Source organism: Stegostoma tigrinum, chromosome 18 (genome assembly GCF_030684315.1).
Source record: "Stegostoma tigrinum isolate sSteTig4 chromosome 18, sSteTig4.hap1, whole genome shotgun sequence".
NCBI classification, from domain to species: Eukaryota; Metazoa; Chordata; class Chondrichthyes; order Orectolobiformes; family Stegostomatidae; genus Stegostoma; species Stegostoma tigrinum.
In genome coordinates, this window is record NC_081371.1 from 52,970,258 (window position 1) to 52,989,750 (window position 19,493).

At 44.6% G+C, this 19,493-nt stretch overlaps 1 protein-coding gene across 1 annotated transcript in view; it reads left to right on the plus strand.

Moving 5' to 3' along the window:
- Positions 1-19,493, plus strand: part of ppm1h (protein phosphatase, Mg2+/Mn2+ dependent, 1H) — a 153,221-nt gene that overhangs the window by 85,100 nt on the left and 48,628 nt on the right. The window contains exon 2 of the mRNA XM_048548922.2: positions 6,371-6,536. Coding sequence (XP_048404879.1) covers positions 6,371-6,536 — 166 coding nt within the window. The remainder of the gene's footprint in view (positions 1-6,370; positions 6,537-19,493) is intronic.

The following is a 19,493-nucleotide window of genomic DNA, read 5'->3' on the forward strand; positions in this document are numbered from 1 at the left end:
TAAGTCAGCTTGCAGATGGTGCCAAGATTGGCAAAAGTCTGACCAGGTAGTTGACAGTGAGGAAAGAGTTCTTAGGTTACAGCAGGATGTAGCTGGATTGGTCAGATGGGCAGATCAGCAGCAGATGGAATTTAATCCTAAAAGAATGCAACTTGGAAGAAGTAACAAGACAAAGAACCAGTCAGTGAATGGCAAAGTCACTTGGAAGCTCAGAGGAACAGACGCATCTTTAGGATGCTTGTCCACAGATCCCTGAAGATGGCAGGACAGATTTTAAGAACAAATGGGACACTTGCCTTTTTGCAGTCATGCCACAGATTGTAAGAGCCAGAAGGTTATGTGGAGCTGTACAAAACTTCGGTGAGTCTGGAGTTGGAGTACTGTGTGCAGTTCTGGTTATCACATCGAAAGGATGTGATTATACTGGAAGTGGTACAGAGGAGATTCACCAGGATACCGCCTGGGCTGGACAGTTTTAGCTATGAAGAGAGGCATCAATAAGCTCAGTTTTCTTGGAAGCAAAGGAGGCTGAGGTAAATAAGATAATGAGAGGCATGGATGGAGTGGGTAGACAGCAGTGCTCTCTTTAGTTGAAGGGTTAATAGCAAGGGGGTATAATTTTAAGGCAAACAACATGTGCTTTAGAAGGAGTTTGAAGTATGAAATTTCACCCAGAGGAACGTGGGAATCTGGAATCCAAAGCTGGAGAGAAGTTTAGGTGGGAAATCTCTCTACCTACAAAAAGTATTTGGAAGACCACTTGAAATGTCATTAACATCCAAGGCTATGATGGGAAAGTGGGACGAGTGCTGATTGAGTAATTTTGCTGGTGCAGACTCGATTGGGATGAAGGCCTCTACTGCACAGTGTGATTACGTCAGGTGACCAATAGCCTGGTCAAAGAAAGCAGTTTTAAAGAGGGTCTTAAAATAGGAAAGTGAATGATAATCTGTAGTATTAATCCACCTAAATTCATCTCAAAATGTGATTTAGAGTTATTTCCTATTCAACGCTCTGTGAAAACTGCCCTTCCATTATACTCAAAGTTATTTCTCAACAAAGAAATGAAACCACCTGGCCTTGAAGTGGACACCAGAGAAGACAAACGCAGAAACAGCCCTGAAGACCCTGCAAAGCCCTCACTGATACATCTGGGGGTTAGTGCCAAATTTGGGAGAGCTTTCTCACATACTTGTGAAACAACAGCCTTACATAGGCAATCATAGAATCATGCTTGACAGACAATGTCCCGGATGCCACCAGCACCATCCATGGATGCGTTCTGTCCCATCGACAGGACAGACCAAGCAAAGATGGTGGCATAATTGTATACAGTTGGGCGGGTTTGGCTTCTGAGTCCTCAACATTGATGGTGGACCCCACGAAGACTCATGGTTTCAGGTTAAACATGGGCAATGAAATCTGCTGATTACCACATACCATCCTTCTCAGTTGGTGAATCAGTGCTCCTACGTTGAGGAAGCACTAGGGTGGCAAGAGTGCAAATGTACTTTGGGTGGGGGATTTCAATGTCCATTACCAATAGTGGTTCAGCAGCAATACTAATGATCGAGCTGGTTGAACATAGCTGCTAGACTGGATCTGCAGCAGGTCGTCAGGGAACCAGTAAGAGGGAAAAGCATACTTGACCTCATCCTTACCAATCTGCCAGCTGCTGATGCTCAATGTTGGTGATATTGACCACCGCATAGTTCTCATGGAGAACTAGAGAACTCCCTCCTTCACACTGAGAATACCCTCCATTTGTTGTGTGTGGTACTATCACTGTGCTAAATGGAACAGACTTTGAACAGATCCAGCCAACCAAGATTGGGTATTCATGAGGCTCTGTAGACCATCAACAACAGCAGAATTGTACTCCAGCACAATCTGTAACCTCATGGCCTGGCATATCCCCCCACTCAACCATTACCATCAAACCAGGGGTTCAACCTTGGCTCATTGGAGAGTGCATGAGGGCATGCCAGGAGCAACACCAGGCATACCTAGAACTGAGGTGTTAACTTGGTGAAGCTACTAAACAGGACTACTTATATGCTAACCAGCATAAGCAGTGAGCAATAGACAGAACTAAATGATCCTACAAACAATGGATCAGATCTAAGCCCTGCAATCCTATCGCATCCAGTCATGAATGATGATGGAGAATTCACTGGAGGAGATGGCTCCACGAATATGCCAGCCCTCAATCATGGAAGAGCCCTTAACATAAGGCCGTAAGACATAACTGAAAAAGATAAGGCTGAAGCACTCAGAATAATCCTTAGCCAGGAGTGCCAAGTGGATGATCCATCTCTGCCTCCTCCAGTGGCCCCCAGCATTACAGATAGCAGTTTTCAGCCAATTCAATTCATTCCATGTGATATCAAGAAATGGTTGGAGGTCTTGGATAGTGCAAAAGCTATGGGACCTGAAATAGTACTGAAGACTTGTGCACCAGAACTTTGCCATTTCCCTAGCCATGCTGCTCCAGTGCAGGAACTACACTACGCAGCTACTTCCCCAACAATGTGGAAAATTTCACAGGTATTCATGTACTCAAAGAGCAGGACAAACCCAACCTGACTAAGTACTGCCCCATCAGTCTCCTCTTGATCATCAGTAACGTGATGGAAGGTGTCTTCAGCGGTGCTATCAAGCAGCACCTACTCATCAATAACCTGCTCAGTGATGCCCAGTTTGGGTTCTGTCAGGGCCATTCAGCTCCTGACCTCATTACAGCCTTGGTTCAAACATGGAATAAGAGCTGAATTCCAGAAGTGAGGTGAGAGTGACAGCCCTTGACATCAAGGCTGCAATCAACTGAATGTGGTATTAAGGCACACCAGCAAAACCCCAGTCAATATTGGGTCAAACTCTTCACTGGCTGAAGTCATACCTGGCGCATAGGATAATGGTTGTGTTTGTTGGAGGTCAATCACCTCAGCTCCAGGACGTCTGTGCAGGACCTCGTTACTGTATTGTCCTAGGCCTAACCATCAATGACCTTCCATGAATGATAAGGTCAGAAATCGGAATTTTGCCAATGATTGTACAATATTCAGCACCAGTCATAACTCCTTCAGATACTGAAGGAGTCCATGCTCAAATGGACAAATATCCAGGCTTGGGCTGACAAGTGGCAAGTAATGTTTGCACCTCACAAATGCCAGGCAATGACCATCTCCAAGAAGAGACTATCTAATAACCACCCCTTGTCATTCAATGGTGTTACCCACACTGAATCCCTTGCTGTCAACATTTTTGGTGTTACTATTTACCAGAAAATCGACTGGACTCACCGTTTAAAAGACAGTAGCTAAAGACCAGATTAGAGGCTAGGAATACTGTGGCAAGTAACTCAACTCCTGACTCCTCAAAGCCTATCCACCACCTGCAAGGCACTAGTGAGGACTGTGATGGAATACTCCCCACTGGCTTGGATGGGTGCAGCTGCAACACCTCTTAAAACTTGACACCATCCAGGACAAAGCAACCTGCTTGATTGGTACCACATCCACAAGCATCCATTCCTTTCATTATTGGCACTCGGTAACGAGTGTGTACTATCTACAAGATGCGCTGCAGGAATTCACCAAAGATCCTTAAACAGTATCTTCCAAACTCTCAACCTCTTCCATCTAGAAGGACAGGAGCAGCAGATACATGGAAACACCACCACCTGCAAGTTCCCCTCCAAACCACACTCCATCCTGATTTGGAAATATGTCACCAATACTTAATTGTTGCTGCGTCAAAATCCTGAAATTCCCTCCCTATGGGCGTATTCGATCAGCCTATAGCAATAAATCGGCTTACGCAAGGGTGCCTTCTCAAGGATAATTAGGGATGGACAGTCAATGCTGGCCAGCCAGCGACACCCACATCCCACAGGTGAATTTAAAAAATGCTGATGCATTTGGTTCTGCTAGAACACAATAGTTGCATTGCTCTGCTATAGAAAATTGCGTTATAGAAATAACGAGGCCTATGAGAAAAGTGAGATTAGGGGCAGACCACCACAAAATATCACTCAAAATCACTCAAAATTCACTTAAAAGCCTGACGCAAGGGATACCACAATTTGAATAAATGTTTAATTCATATCTAATAATGAAATAAAAGTAAATTTCACACTTTACCTTGAAAAAATGTCAAGACGGTTTGATGGGGGAAGAGGTTTTGAGATCGCTGTGTCGTTAATGCAGGGGCTGAGGATCATCATCATCATTATTATCACCTTCAGATGCAGTTGTATTTCCTGCAATACCGTCTTCCAAGACATCATCAATAAGATGAGAAAAACTTGCTCCATCATCCAGCCACATGTTTGACCTAAAGTAGATGCCTAGAGCAACTTGGGGTAATCTCTCTTGGTTTGTGGGCAGAATGGTGCACCATCACAGGCTTAAGCTTTAAGTTTCCACTGGTATGGCACCCAGCAGCACAATCACACGATCCTTTGCCACCTTTAAGCATGGAGTTTGTGCTTCATTCACAGAAATGTAGGTTCTTATTTTTGCAAACTATATCACATGTTCTCTCATTGTATTCAAAACTCTTTATTACATCTAGCTTCTCTTCCCGTGTTACAGCCTTTCTTTTATGTCCACCGCCTGCAATTATATCACCAGGATGCTTCGTGCTAACATTCTTGATACTTTGTCTCGTGTTTTTGTGGGTAACACGACAGAATTGTACCTTTCACAGAAGGCGCTCCACGACAAAGCCTGCGAAATGATCACGTGATGCCGGCGTGGAGACTCTTTCGTTGCGCATGTCCAAGACAAAGCTTGTGAAATGATCTCGTGGTGTCGGTGCATACTCCTCCGCGCAGTGATGGAGTCATGTAGCAAACACAAGTTTGCATTTTAGAAATAGCTGGTTGCGTTGTAGCCAATTCATGTTGCCAGAATACGCGTTATAGCAGAACCATATTTGGAATTTTTAAGAGTGTCTTGAGGGGAACTTGCAGGCGGTGGTGTTTCCATGTATCTGCTGCTCCTGTCCTTCTAGTGGATTATTTCTCTTTATTTGAACAGCATTTTTTGGATCGTTCTGATTTCCAACATTTGAGATTTTTTTAAAACTTTCTTTTTTTTTACTGTAACACTTTACAATGCGTAAACTCTTCTAAGTCCTTGATGTTTCGGGCCTAGACCCTCCATCTCGGCCCGAAACATCAGCATTTGTGCTCCTGAGATGCTGCTTGGCCTGCTGTGTTCACCCAGCCCCACACTTTGTTATTTTGGATTCTCCAGCAAGTGCAGTTCCCATTATCTCTTCTAAGTCCTTCCTTCTGGTAAAGCAGTACAACATTCAGGATGGAATCCTCCAGATCCACAAGCAGAAAGGTAACTGAAGTGGTCAAAATGGTGTCAGATCAGAACGCAGCCATGTCCCTCAAACAACACTGACTTTCTTCATGGGCAATCTCCATCCTTGGAGTACAGGGGGAGGCATGTGGGAGAAAATTGTACGTACAGCTGCCACTCCATTTGTGCTGCCAGCTTCAGATTGGCGGGTGACTCTTGGCAGCCAGGATTTGCTTGTCCCAGGTCACGATACCAGTCCTGCTGTGATGAACCAATTGCTAGAGAGCCCAGGAGCTTTCGTATCCTGACAGCTGTGTATTTCCTTCCTCCCATCCCTCCTGTCAAATGGAAAAATGACACCACCTGATTCTGCTTCTGGAGGCTCCTCAATAGCATATTTGCAACATGAGAAAATACTAAATTCAAGCCTGACTCTTAATACCTGGGCAAGTTCTTTAAGCTGATGACAGTGAAGTATTACTAGATTTTTGAAGGTCCTTTCTCCTAGATGAGTCACGAAGCGAAGATTCTGTCTGTCTGCTGTGTTGGTTCTTCAAGGTTCCCTGGTGTTATTTGAAGAAGAGCAGTAGGATCACCTCGTGTCCTGAATAGGTATTCTCCTAATCAACCTGTTCAGAGATGTTTTACACATCTGTGGAGCAAGTGGGACTTGACCCCAGCCCAAATGTAGGAGCACTGCTCTTCATGGGACCTTAGTATGTGCAGATTGCCTGCAGTGTTAGCCAAGAGAACATCAGAAATTCATTGCCTGGGACATCCTGAGGTTGCAAAAAGTGCAATATAATTGCAAATTCTTTGTAATTTATCTGTATTTTACCACAAGCCATTTCATTACCGCAAACTGAATTTCATTATTACTTTAACAATTGACTCTGCTTGCATCTAATGAATAAAACAATTGTGTATTTGATATCTTTTGTGGAGAAATGGTACAATACAGTAGGTTGATGATTGATTATGCCATGTAAGAGGCCTTGATAAATGCCTGTGTTCCCTTATGTGTTATTTCGCTGAAATGTTTTTGTGGCTTGCAGGGTGATCAATGCAGGAAAAAGCATGCACAATGAGGACCAGGGTTCCTGTGAAGTGGTGACCGTGAAGAAGAAATCAAGTGCACCCATCAACGTAAATAAGAATTCCACAGCCAAAAGGAGATCGTCATTACCAAACGGGGAGGGGTTACAGATTAAAGACAATTCAGTAAGCGAAGCTTCATTCCATTTTCAACAGATACTGGGTCAGTGAAATGCATATATGCAGCTTTCACAGAATGATTGGTAGTGCCCAGGGATGTAAATTGAATTACAGTGTGCATTTCTGTGTTGCATGTAGTTGCATAGAGCCTGTGCTGCAAAAAGATGCCACTTGATCCACTGGTCTATGCCAGTATTTTGTGCTCCACACAGATCCCCTTGTGTACAGCTTTGTCTTGCCCTCCTGCACACTCTTTATGCTTTCTCTTTAATGTGCCTGCCTAAATTCACCTGAAATCAATTTGTGCTGTTTACTTCAATTGTGACTTGTAGTAGTGAGTCCCACATTTCCACTCTCAGGGAAAAGAGGCTTTTTTTCTGAGTTTCTGTGCATTTGTAACCGTATCTTTTATGCCTGTGGCCCTAATTTTGATCTCCTGCACAAATGAAAACATCGGTCTCTGTGCTTTTGAACTTAGGAATTTAAAAGAACTCCCTGGTGTTGCAAGTTCCATGGAGAAATGAGCACATTGCTAACAGCCTTCCTCCAGCCCCAGTTGGCAGTCAAGGCTTCAGACATATAGCCCTCACTGTCTGGAATTCCCTCCAGTAAACTGCTTTATATTCTTCCATTTTAAGACTCTGCTTAAACCCATGTCCTTCTTTACATGCCTTGTCCTTTCAGGCATCAGGATTCTAGCATCCACGATATTTTCATAGAATCATATCATAGAATCCCTGCAGTGTGGAAACAGGCCCTTCAGCCCAACAAGTCCACACCGAACCTCAGAGCAGCCCATCCAGATCCATCCCCCTATAACCCACCCTAATCTACACCTCCCTGAACACTATGGGCAATTTAGCGTGGCCAATCCACCTAACCTGCACAGCTTTGGACTGTGGGACGAAACCAGAGCACCTGGAGGAAACCCACGCAGACACTGGAAGAATGTGCAAACTCCTTACAGACAGTCGCACAAGGCTGGAATCGAACCTGGGTCCTGGCACTGCGAGGCAGCAGTGCTAACCACTGTGCCACCATGCCACCATAAGGGGGGAGGTGGTGGCAGAGTGGTAATGTCATTGGACCGGTAATCCAGAAATCCATGCCAAAGTTCTGGGGACATGGATTCAAATCCCACTTACTATGGTAGATGGCACCGTTTAAATTAATAAAAAAGGCTGACCTAATGCTAATGTCAACCAGTGTCTATTGTTGTAAAAGCCCGTTTGGTTCACCAATGTCCTTTAGGGAAGGAGACCTGGCATTTTTAGCTGGTCTGGCCTATATGCAACTCCAGACCGACATCAATGTAGTTGACTGTTCTGGGATAGAGAAATGCAATCACCCTGTGAAAGTTTTTTTTAAAAATTCCTTTTGTACTCATCCTTTTTTTTCTTGTGCTTTTCTCAGTTTGGATGCATTTTCCTTACATTTAAAGACACTTGATACATGCACATTATCGATGAAACACTTGCTGTTTCAATCATTATTTGTTAAATTGTTCTAATGTGCATGTATCCTGAAAAAGAAGAGAACAAATTTAATTTGCTTTCCTTCTATGATCCTGTTAGGTTTTGTGAGGTTGGGTCTTGAGAACAACTAGGCCGCAAGATAATTACAGGAGTAAAACGTCACCTGGACCATCGTGGTTCTTTTTTTAAAGAAAGGCTTCAGATTCCACCGATTATTTCATTCCTCAAATGATCCCTGTCGCTTTTCTGCACAAATCAGTTTTTCTCAGCTCATTCCACGTGTGATTGCTAGTTTTAAATAAAGAAGATCTTCCCTTAATAGAAATGCCTGTATCAGTATCACCAGTTTCCTAGTTACATTGCCAGATGGGCATTAGAGACCTGAATGACAGTTATAATTCTCTGCATCTTCATTCTTTTTCTCACTAATTTATTTTGCTTTCCCTGGTGTTTTGGGTCTTTGTGCAATTTGAAAGTTGATCTTGTTGCTTCTTTACTTTATCGTACAATAGTTGACTTTGTTCTAACTATGACTCCTTGGCTTGTTGCCAACACACAACACATGATATGCAGGGTTAATGGTCAGAAGTATATTGACTCATCTGCCTGAATTTCTATTGCATACACTGTGAGCTGGAATGCAAAGTCAGAAAAATTAACCTGCAAATGTTGACTTTCATTTTTGTGGTTATCTCTGGTCCCCTGTGTATTTTACTATCAGTTTCAGTCAGCTTTGGGATGTGTTCTCGATTTTAATTTCATGCTGTTAACCCTGGTTTCTGCTTATGTTGGCTGGGACTTTCCTTTGTCCTATTAGAGGGAAAAGGGAGAACTGCATATGGATGATGATATAAGGTAGGGGTGGAGGTTAGATAGACCTTAGGATTCGAGTAAAAGTTTGGCACAACATCGTGGGCCGAAGGGCCTGAACTGTGTTGTACTGTTCTATGTTCTATGCATTTATTAAACAGGCATCATCAGCACAACACATCCCAAAGCAGTCACAAGCCAAATAAATGCTTTGAAGTGTACCCACTTTTGCAGGAAAGTTGGCACGCTTTTTGTGCCTAGCAATGTGGAAACAACCAAACAATCTGCCATTGTGACCTTGACGGAGCGATAAAGATTTACCGGGTACTGAGGGGGTGAAGAAAAATTGTTGGCTCTTAAAGAGTCATTCAGTCTTACAGCACAGAAGCAGACTCTTTTTGGTCCAACTCGTCCAGGCTGACCAGACACCCGAATCCGACCTTGTTCCATTGGCCAGCATTTGGCCTGTTTCCCTTTCAAACGTGCCCTGTTTGCATATCCATCCAGATGCCTTTTAAATGTTGTAATTGTACCCGCCTCCATCACTTTCTCTGGTAGCTTGTTCTAAACATGCACCTCCCACCTGCTTGAAAATATTGCCCCTCAGCTCCCTTTTAAATTTTTATGCTCTCACCTTAAACCTATGCCCTCTAGTTTTGGGCTCCACAACCCTCGGAAAAAGGCTTTTAGTTATTCACCCTATCGTGGGGAACCTTGTCAAATGCTTTGCTGAAATCCAACATTTACTGCTCTGCCTTCATCAATCTTCTTTGCTATCTCTTCAAAAAACTCAGTCAAGTTAGTGAGACACAATTTCCTACTCAGCAATTTCTCACACACAAAGCTATGTTGAATTATGCCTTATCAGTCATCGAATCATAGAGTCGTACTGCAAGGAAGTAGACCGTTTGGTCCAACTAGCCCACCCTGATCATTTCCCAGAGTAAGCTGGACCCATTTACCTGTGCTTGACCCATATCCTTTCAAACCTTTTCTATTCATGTACGTAGGCAAATGTACCTGCATCCACCTCTTCCACTTACAATTCATTCCACACATGAATCTCACACTGTGCAAAAAAAAATTGTCCCTCATGTCCTTTTACGTCCTCGCTCTTCCAAATGCATGTAAATCCAATCCCTCAATCTCCTCCAACAACTTAACCACCACTGACATGAAGCTCACTGGTCTGCAGTTCCCTGGTTTTTCCTTGCAGCATTTCTTAAATAATGACATCACATCAGCCAATCTCCAGTCTCCTGGCAACTCAGCCACGGCTGCCGATGATATAAATAGTTCAGCAAGGCCTCAGCGATCACTTCCCTAGCTTCCCGCAAAGTTCTGGGAAATACCTGATCAGATCCTCGGGATTTATCTCCCTTTCAGCATTTTAAGACCTGCAACACCACCTCTGCTGTAATATGAACGTTTTCTTTTCAAGACATCACTATTTATTTCCCCAAGTTCCTTAGCTTCCATTTTTCCTCCTCGGTAAATACTGATGGAAAATATTTGTTTAGACCATAAGACATAGGAGTGGAAGTAAGGCCATTCAGCCCATTGAGTCCACTCTGCCATTTAAATCATGGCTGATGGGCATTTCAACACCACTTCCCTGCACTCTCCCTGTAGCCCTTGATTCCTTTTGAGATCAAGAATTTGTCGATCTCTGCCTTGAAGGCATCCAACGGCCCGGCCTCCACTGCACTCTGTGGCAATGAATTCCACAAGCCCACCACTCTCTGGCTGAAGAAAGGTCGTCTCATTTCAGTTTTAAATTTACCCCCCTCTAATTTTAAGGCTGTCCCCACGGGTCCCAGTCTCCCTGCCTAACGGAAACAACTTCCTAGCGTCCACCCCTTCTAAACCATACGTTATCTTGTAAGTTTCTATTAGATCTCCCTTCAACCTTCTAAACTCTAATGAGTACAATCCCAGGATCCTTAGCTTTTCATCGTAAGTTAAACCTACCATTCCAAGGATCATCTGTGTGAATCTCCGCTGGACATGCTCTAGGGCCAGTATGTCCTTCCTGAGGTGTGGGGCCCAAAGTATCTCACCCATCTCTTGTGGTTCCATATATAGATGGCCTTTTTGATCTTTAGGTAGCCCTATTCTCTCCCTAGTTACTTTTTTGCCTTTATATGTACTTATAGAATCTCTTTGGAATCTCCTTAACTCTGTTTGCCAAAGCTATCGCATGTCCCCTTATTGCCCTCTTAATTTTCCTCTTAAGTATACTCATACTGCCTTTATACTTTTCTAGGAATTCACTTGATCCCAGCTGTCCGTACCTGAGCTTTGACTCCTTCACTTTCTTGACCAGATCCTCAATTTCTCTCGTCATCCAGCATCCCCTACACCTACCAGCCGTGCCCCTGATACTAGCAGGAACATATTGTCTCTGAACTCTTGTTATTTCATGTTTAAAGGCATCCCTCTTCCCAACTATGCCTTTACCTGTGAATAGCCTCCCCCAATCAACTTTTGAAAGTTCCTGTCTAATACCATCAAAATTGGCCTTACTCCAATTTAGAGCTTTAACTGTATCAGAGATAATAGGAACTGCAGATGCTGGAGAATCCAAGATAATAAAATGTGAGGCTGGATGAACACAGCAGGCCAAGCAGCATCTCAGGAGCACAAAAGCTGACGTTTCGGGCCTAGACCCTTCATCAGAGAGGGGGATGGGGTGAGGGTTCTGGAATAAATAGGGAGAGAGGGGGAGGCGGACCGAAGATGGAGAGTAAAGAAGAGAGGTGGAGAGAGTATAGGTGGGGAGGTAGGGAGGGGATAGGTCAGTCCAGGGACGACGGACAGGTCAAGGAGGTGGGATGAGGTTAGTAGGTAGATGGGGGTGCGGCTTGGGGTGGGAGGAAGGGATGGGTGAGAGGAAGAACAGGTTAGGGAGGCAGAGACAGGTTGGACTGGTTTTGGGATGCAGTGGGTGGAGGGGAAGAGCTGGGCTGGTTGTGTGGTGCAGTGGGGGGAGGGGACGAACTGGGCTGGTTTAGGGATGCAGTAGGGGAAGGGGAGATTTTGAAACTGGTGAAGTCCACATTGATACCATATGGCTGCAGGGTTCCCAGGCGGAATATGAGTTGCTGTTCCTGCAACCTTCGGGTGGCATCGTTGTGGCAGTGCAGGAGGCCCATGATGGACATGTCATCAAGAGAATGGGAGGGGGAGTGGAAATGGTTTGCGACTGGGAGGTGCAGTTGTTTGTTGCGAACTGGGCGGAGGTGTTCTGCAAAGCGGTCCCCAAGCCTCCGCTTGGTTTCCCCAATGTAGAGGAAGCCACACCGGGTACAGTGGATGCAGTATACCACATTGGCAGATGTGCAGGTGAACCTCCGCTTAATGTGTAATGTCATCTTGGGGCCTGGGATAGGGGTGAGGGAGGACATTCCACATTAAGCAGAGGTTCACCTGCACATCTGCCAATGTGGTATACTGCATCCACTGTACCCGGTGCGGCTTCCTCTACATTGGGGAAACCAAGCGGAGGCTTGGGGACCGCTTTGCAGAACACCTCCGCTCAGTTCGCAACAAACAACTGCACCTCCCAGTCGCAAACCATTTCCACTCCCCCTCCCATTCTCTTGATGACATGTCCATCATGGGCCTCCTGCAGTGCCACAACGATGCCACCCGAAGGTTGCAGGAACAGCAACTCATATTCTGCCTGGGAACCCTGCAGCCCAATGGTATCAATGTGGACTTCACCAGTTTCAAAATCTCCCCTTCCCCAACTGCATCCCTAAACCAGCCCAGTTCGTCCCCTCCCCCACTGCACCACACAACCAGCCCAGCTCTTCCCCTCCACCCACTGCATCCCAAAACCAGTCCAACCTGTCTCTGCCTCCCTAACCTGTTCTTCCTCTCACCCATCCCTTTCTCCCACCCCAAGCCGCACCCCCATCTACCTACTAACCTCATCCCACCTCCTTGACCTGTCCGTCTTCCCTGGACTGACCTATCCCCTCCCTAACTCCCCACCTATACTCTCTCCACCTATGTTCTTTTCTCTCCATCTTTGGTCCGCCTTCCCCTCTCTCCCTATTTATTCCAGAACCCTCACCCCATCCCCCTGTCTGATGAAGGGTCTAGGCCCGAAACGTCAGCTTTTGTGCTCCTGAGATGCTGCTTGGCCTGCTGTGTTCATCCAGCCTCACATTTTATTATCCTAGAGCTTTAACTTCTTGATTCATTCTATCCTTTTTCCATAACTGTGTTAAAACTAATAGAATTATGATCATTTGCCTCAAAGTGCTCACCCTATAACACTACAGTCACTTGCCTTATATCACAACAGAAGATACTGCTCCTTTTCAAGTTAGTCTATCCATATTTTTTCCATATGTCCGCCCAAGGGGGCATTCAGTCTGGATTGTGAGTCTTTATCGATGGCTTATGAAATTGGAGCGCTTTGTAATGGTTACTTGGTAACTAGCATGAAACAAAAGATAATGAACAGTGAATAAAAGACATGCATAAAGTTGCATAGCTTGAGACCAGAAAATGCTTGACTTAAATGTGATAGTGGAAATCAGTGTGGTTTTCATACCACAAGTGACCCAAGGGAGTACTGGGTGCAAAACTGTTCTTTTCCAATGACTTTGTGGTTGAACAAATACGTTACAACAAATCATGTGCATCAAGTTCAGAGCAAGCAGAAGGTAGTGCAAGTGACCTGAAAACCAGTGATCCAGAGCTTGAGCAAAAATAATCCTGTGTCGTGTGTATTGCGTTAGCTAATGGGAAGGGCATTGCTCGCAACCAAGAAATCAGTGATCCCTGAATTCCCATGGTCCTTTCATTTTGAGATCATAAGACTGTGCTGGAGGCTACCAAAGATTGACATTAGCTGAAGTCTGGCAGTAAACCACCAGCCACATCCTCTTATGAAGCCTGAGAGACCAAGAGATAGGCATCTTGAAGCTGTAGTGATTATAAATGAGGTCAGCCAGGTGAACTGCACAGAATGAGTTCCCTGATTGGGGCTCTTTAATCTGGTCCAATCATGGAGTCCTGGAGATGAATAAGAACAGGAGTGTCAAACATCCTTCATTCTGAAAGCTGGGTCTGAGGCAGATGTCAAGGACGCTCCGCATGTCAATAAAGTATAACTTTGTGATGGGATACCAGACTCTGTGGAGTTATTTCAGAAGCAAGCTTGTTTATGTAGAGCCCTCCTTGCGGCTATAGAGCTAAGCCAATGGGCTAACTTGACTTGTTGTAAGACTTCTGCTCCTCTCTGGGGAGGAAGTCCTGTGCTTGGGAGCAGTGCCAGGGTTCTACAAAGAATTCTGCTGGTATTGTATGCAAGCCCACATGGAGGCTTGATAGACCCTGGTCTAATATACAAAGAACAGTAGAGCACAGGAACAGACCCTTCAGCCCATCAAGTTTGCGCTAATACATTTTGCCCTTCCAATCGAAAACTGTCTTCAGTTACAGGATCCATATCACGCTGTTCCCTTCTTATTCATGTATTCGTCCAGGTGCTTCTCAAATACTGCTCTTGAGTCTGATTCCAAAACCTCTTCTGGCAGCGTGTTCCAGGTGCTCGCCACACTTTGTGTGTAAAACCTGCCTCGCACATCTCTTTTAAACTTTCTCCCCACACCTTGAATGTGGGTCCCCTAGTAATTGACCCTCTCCACCATGGGAAAATGCCTCATACTTTCCACTCTATCCATGCCATTCACAATCTTGCAAACTTCTATCAGGTCTCCCTTCAACCCCTGCATTCCAGTGAAAACAAACCCAATCTATCTTTTTCATAGCTGAAATTTCCCATAGCACGCAACATCTTAGTAAATCTTTTCTGTACCCTCTTTAAAGCATCCCCATTCTTCTTGATAGTGTGGTGACCAGAACTGTACACAATATTCCAAGTGTGGCCTAACTAAAGTTCTATCAAGCTGCAGCATAACTTGCCGATCCCTATACTCAATATCCCTTCCGTTGAAGGCAAGCATGCCATGGGCGGTTTTTTAACTATCTTATCTACCTGAGGCCTTTTTTTTAAACTACCTTTATCTATCAATAATGTAAGTCTGGTTACTGAGTCTGTGAGGGTTTGAAAAGCATCAGGAAGTCAGGGGAGCAGGGTGGTGACTGAGAGATAGTAAGAACTGCTGATGCTGGAGTCAGAGATAACACAGCAGGTCAGGCAGCATCAGAGGAGCAGGAAAGTTGATGTCTTGGGTCAGGACTCTTCTTCAGAAATGGGGGAGGGGGAAAGGAGCTCGGAAATAAATAGAAAAGAGGGGTGGGGCTGGGGAAGGTAGGTGGGCTGGTGATAGGTGAGTGCAGGTAGACAGTGGTGGGGATTGGTCAGTGAGGTGGGAGAGAAGATCGACAGGTTGTGTCAGGTCAAGGAGGTGGGGATGAGAAGGAGGATTGGTCATGGGATGAAGCTGGGGGTGGGGAGATTTTGAAACTGGTAAAGTCCACATTGACACTGAGTTTTTCAGAACAGGTAAATGGGAAAGAAGGAGGGAGCTCCACCTTCAATCAGTTGAGATTTCAACAACTTGTCAATTTTGGACTCCACTGTGATTAAGGGGTGAGTTTGGCTGTGGGTGGCAAAGCGATGGGCTCGCAACTCTCCTTGTATTACATGTCTTGCCCCTGTCGCCAATCCAAACTACATCAGCACGGTGGCTCAGTGGTTACCACTGCTGCCTCAACAGCACCAGGGACCCGAGTTCAGCTCCATCCTTGTATCAATGTGGAGTTTACGCATTCTCCCCATGTCTGCGTGGGTTTCCTCTGGTGCACCAGTTTCCTCCCACGGTCCAAAGATGTGCAGGCTAGGTGGATTGGCCATGCTAAATTGCCCATAGTGTCCAGGATTGTTTATGTTAGGTGGGTTAGACATGGGAAATGCAGGGGTAGGGCTTTGAGTCTGGGTGGGATGCTCTTTGGAGGTTCGGTGTGGACTTGTTGGGCTGAATAGCCTGTTTCCGCACTAGGGATTCTGTGACTCCAACGGGGCACATAATTTCCAGCCCTGATGACTCAGGTTTTGTGTAGCTAGGAAGGTATGGCTGCTGGCCAGCACTCAGATTAGCTTCAACTAATTTCAGTCCTGATAAGAGTTAAAATGTTGTTGCAATATCGAATGGGTGGTATTTCTTAATAAGGTAAGATGAGAGTGTCAGAATTTGACCAATAATGTTCCAGCAACATTGATTTTGGTGGGAAATGGGTGCAAAACATTACTCTAGTTAGAGTCCTAGCCTGATTTGACATTGAATTCAGTCAGTTCAGACTGGGTGTTGCCTTAGTTGCAAGTCAACCATACTGTCAGACCCTTGGATCCTGCAGCTGTAGTACTTAGTTTAAAAGTAGCTTACATATTTGAATGCTTATTGTATTACATAGCCCGGATAAAATGGATCTGCTTCTCCTAATGTAGTAGGCCTCAAGACGCCGGCGCAAATCACTCAGTACTTGTAATAGAGAGGCTTGGACTAATAATCAGGAGTTCCCAAGTTCAAATCTCACCGTCACTGTGAGAATTTTATTAAATTTTTCTAAAAATCTGGTAAGAAAGATAAAGTGACGGACACGTCGTTGCAAAGCTTCAACTTGTCCATAAATGCCCTTTAGGGGAGGAAGCCTGTTGTATTTCCAGGTGTGTAGGTGACCTGGGTCCTGCACCAACATGCTTGATACCTAATTCTTATCCAACATTAGCTAGAGAATCTCGCAGCTGTAACCAGAGGCAATCAAATGTTCAAGAAGAAAACACACCTTTTACCAGCTCATGGTAGCAAAATGCTGGCCTTGTTCTACCTGTTGTATGTGTCCAAAGGACATTTTTCAAAAGATTAATGTTAATACTTTGTAAAAAGCTCAGTGTACAGGCAGTTTATCATGAAAGCAGTAATACTATATCTAACTATTGTAGGATGGAAAGAGGTAACAAGACTGTGCGGAGTTTGCATTAACACTGACATAAGTCACTCAGTGTGTCAGGGCTGTTTCTGTGCCATGAATACAAACAAATACTATAATTCACTTTTCATTGTTTAACATTTGCCACATTTATAAATTTATCACGTTTTAATTTTAAATTCTTCTTGTTATTTCAGATGTCTAAACAAACTATAACTTTAACCTTTGATTTTCAGGTTTATTTGATCTGCACTAGTAATCATCAATTGGTTTCATCCTGCCCAATTTCCATTGCTCTTTCTTATCCTGTTTAAGTTAATCTGTTCACGAAAGCTTTTGTTTGTCTTCTGATTTCTTTGAAGAAGAGCTGCTTCAGTCAAGCCCACAAAGTGAAAGGTTTGGTAAAATGTTGCCTTCACATGAATCAGGTGGAAAATAACACTATCAGTTCATTACAAATTGCATCAGATATTCATTCATCAATGTGAAAATCGGATGGATTCTTTACAAAACATAGAGGAAGAGGCCTGTTACCCCATTGTCTGACCTGCTGTTCAGTTTGATCACGATCGACCTGTATCTTAACCCCATCTGCCATCTTCATTCTTTATTGCAAGTTAATACGCCTACAAAAATAAACAAACAACTGGGCCTTCTTACTAGAAGGGTTGAATTGAAAGGCCAAGAAGCTATGTCAAACTTGTATTGAACCACGATTAGATTGCACATGGAGCACTATAATCTGCTTGACTAGGACAAGTAATTCCCCAGAGTCTGCCCGTCATCTACAAGGCATGAGTCAGGAGTATAATGTAATACTTCCCACTTGTTGAGGTTGGTTGGCTTGCCGAGCTGGTTTGTTGTTCCACAGACGTTTCGTTGCCGTGCTTGGTAACATCCTCAGCGCAGCCTCCGATGAAGCGTTAGTGTGTTTTTGTGCCTGACTTTTAAACTCTGGGGTCCATTGCAATGGATTGCCTTGCTTCTGGGTTTCCTCCACAGAGGAATGTATATGGGGTCGAGTTCAATGTGTTTATTAATAGCATGCTTCATGGAGTGCCATGCTTCCAGGAATTCTCGTGCCCGTGTCTGCCTAGCCTGTCCCAGAATCTTGGTGCTGTCCCAGTCAAAGTGGTGGTTCTCCTTGTCCACGTGGATTGAGATGAGTGAATATTGAGCACCGTCTTTTTGTAGCCAATTGGTGTTCATGTACTCTTGTTGTAAGCTTCCTTCCTGTTTGTCCAACGTAGTGTTTCTCGCAATCTCTGCAGGTGATTTTGTAGATGACAATGATCCTGCCCAGGGCGGGGAGTGGTCTTTAGTTCAGGTGAGCACTTGTTGTAGGGTTGATGCCCAGTGGTCGTAGAAGTCTTGTGGTGAGTTCTGACGTGTTCCTGATGTAGGGTAGTGTGATGAGTGTATCGGGGCGTGTAGAATCTTTCTGATGCTGTTCCTGTAGGCATCTCCTGACCCAGTTCTTTGGATATCCATTATCCTTGAACACTTGGAAGAGGGTATTCCTCCTCCTCTTAGCGTAGTTCTATGTTGCTGCAGTGTGTTGTTGCCCTTTTAAATAGTGTTCACGTGCAGCTTCGTCTGTGTGCGCTGGGATGGTTACTGTTGAACTTCAATACCTGGTCTGTGTGTGTGGCTTTTCAGCGTACTTTCATTTGCAGTTCCTCATTTTTCTTGCGCTCTACCATGAAGCCCAGGAATGGGAGCTGTTTGTTCTTCTCCCCCTCTCTGGTGAATTTTATTCGGGTGAGGGTGTTGTTTGAGTTTGTGTCTCTCTTCTAATTTGGTCTGTTTAAGGATGACAAAGGTGTTGTCTACATAGCGTATCCATAGTTTAGGTTGCATTTGAAGAAGGGCAGTCCTTTCCAGTCTTTGCATCACTGCTTCTGCTATGAGTTCGGAAATAGGCGATCCCATGGGTATCCCGTTGATTTGCTCGTATGTTTGGCTGTTGAAGGTGAAGTGGGTGGTCAGGGGTAGGTCCAGTAGTTTAAGCACGTTGTCCTTGGAGATGGTTTCACTGGGGTCATATTCTTGTTCAAGTAGTGTTGTCATTGTTTTCCTTGCTAGTGGTATGTTTATTGATGTGAATAGGGCAGTGACATCAAACGATATCATGGTCTCTTTGTCCTCTATCTTTATGTCTTTGATGGAGTTGAGGAATTCCTGGGCTGAGTGGATGGAGTGGGGTGATTTGTTGACCAGGTGCTTGAGTCTTCTTTGTAGTTCTCTGGCTAATGTGTGCGATGGAGTGCTTGGTAGGGAGACTATGGGTCTGAGGGAAACTTCCAGCTTGTGCACTTTGCGGAGGCCGTAGAATCGGGGTGTGTTGTTCCTTCAGGTTTCATTCTTAAGAAGTCTGCTTTGTTGATCTGTCCTGTTTGTCTAAGTCTTTGTAGTGTGTATAGGATTTTGTTGCCTTGTTGTGGTGTCGGGTCAGTTTGTGCTGGCTGGTACGTGTTCTTGTTGGCGAGTAGTGCTTGTGCTTTGGAGATGTAGTCCTTTTTATTCATTATCACTGTCATGTGCCCTTTGTCTGCAGGTAGTATAGTGATGCTGTTGCCCTTCTTTAGTCAGCCCGGGGCTTGTCTTTCCCGTGTGTTGAGGGTGTTGAGTTCCCTCCTTCTGGTTTAGTGTCGGGACTACTGTCTTTCTTATAGTTTGTTGTGTTTCTTCGTTTGTGCTTCTAGCTACACTGGAAGCCACACTCAAGGCCAACAACATTAACGAAGAAACACAACAAATAACAAAC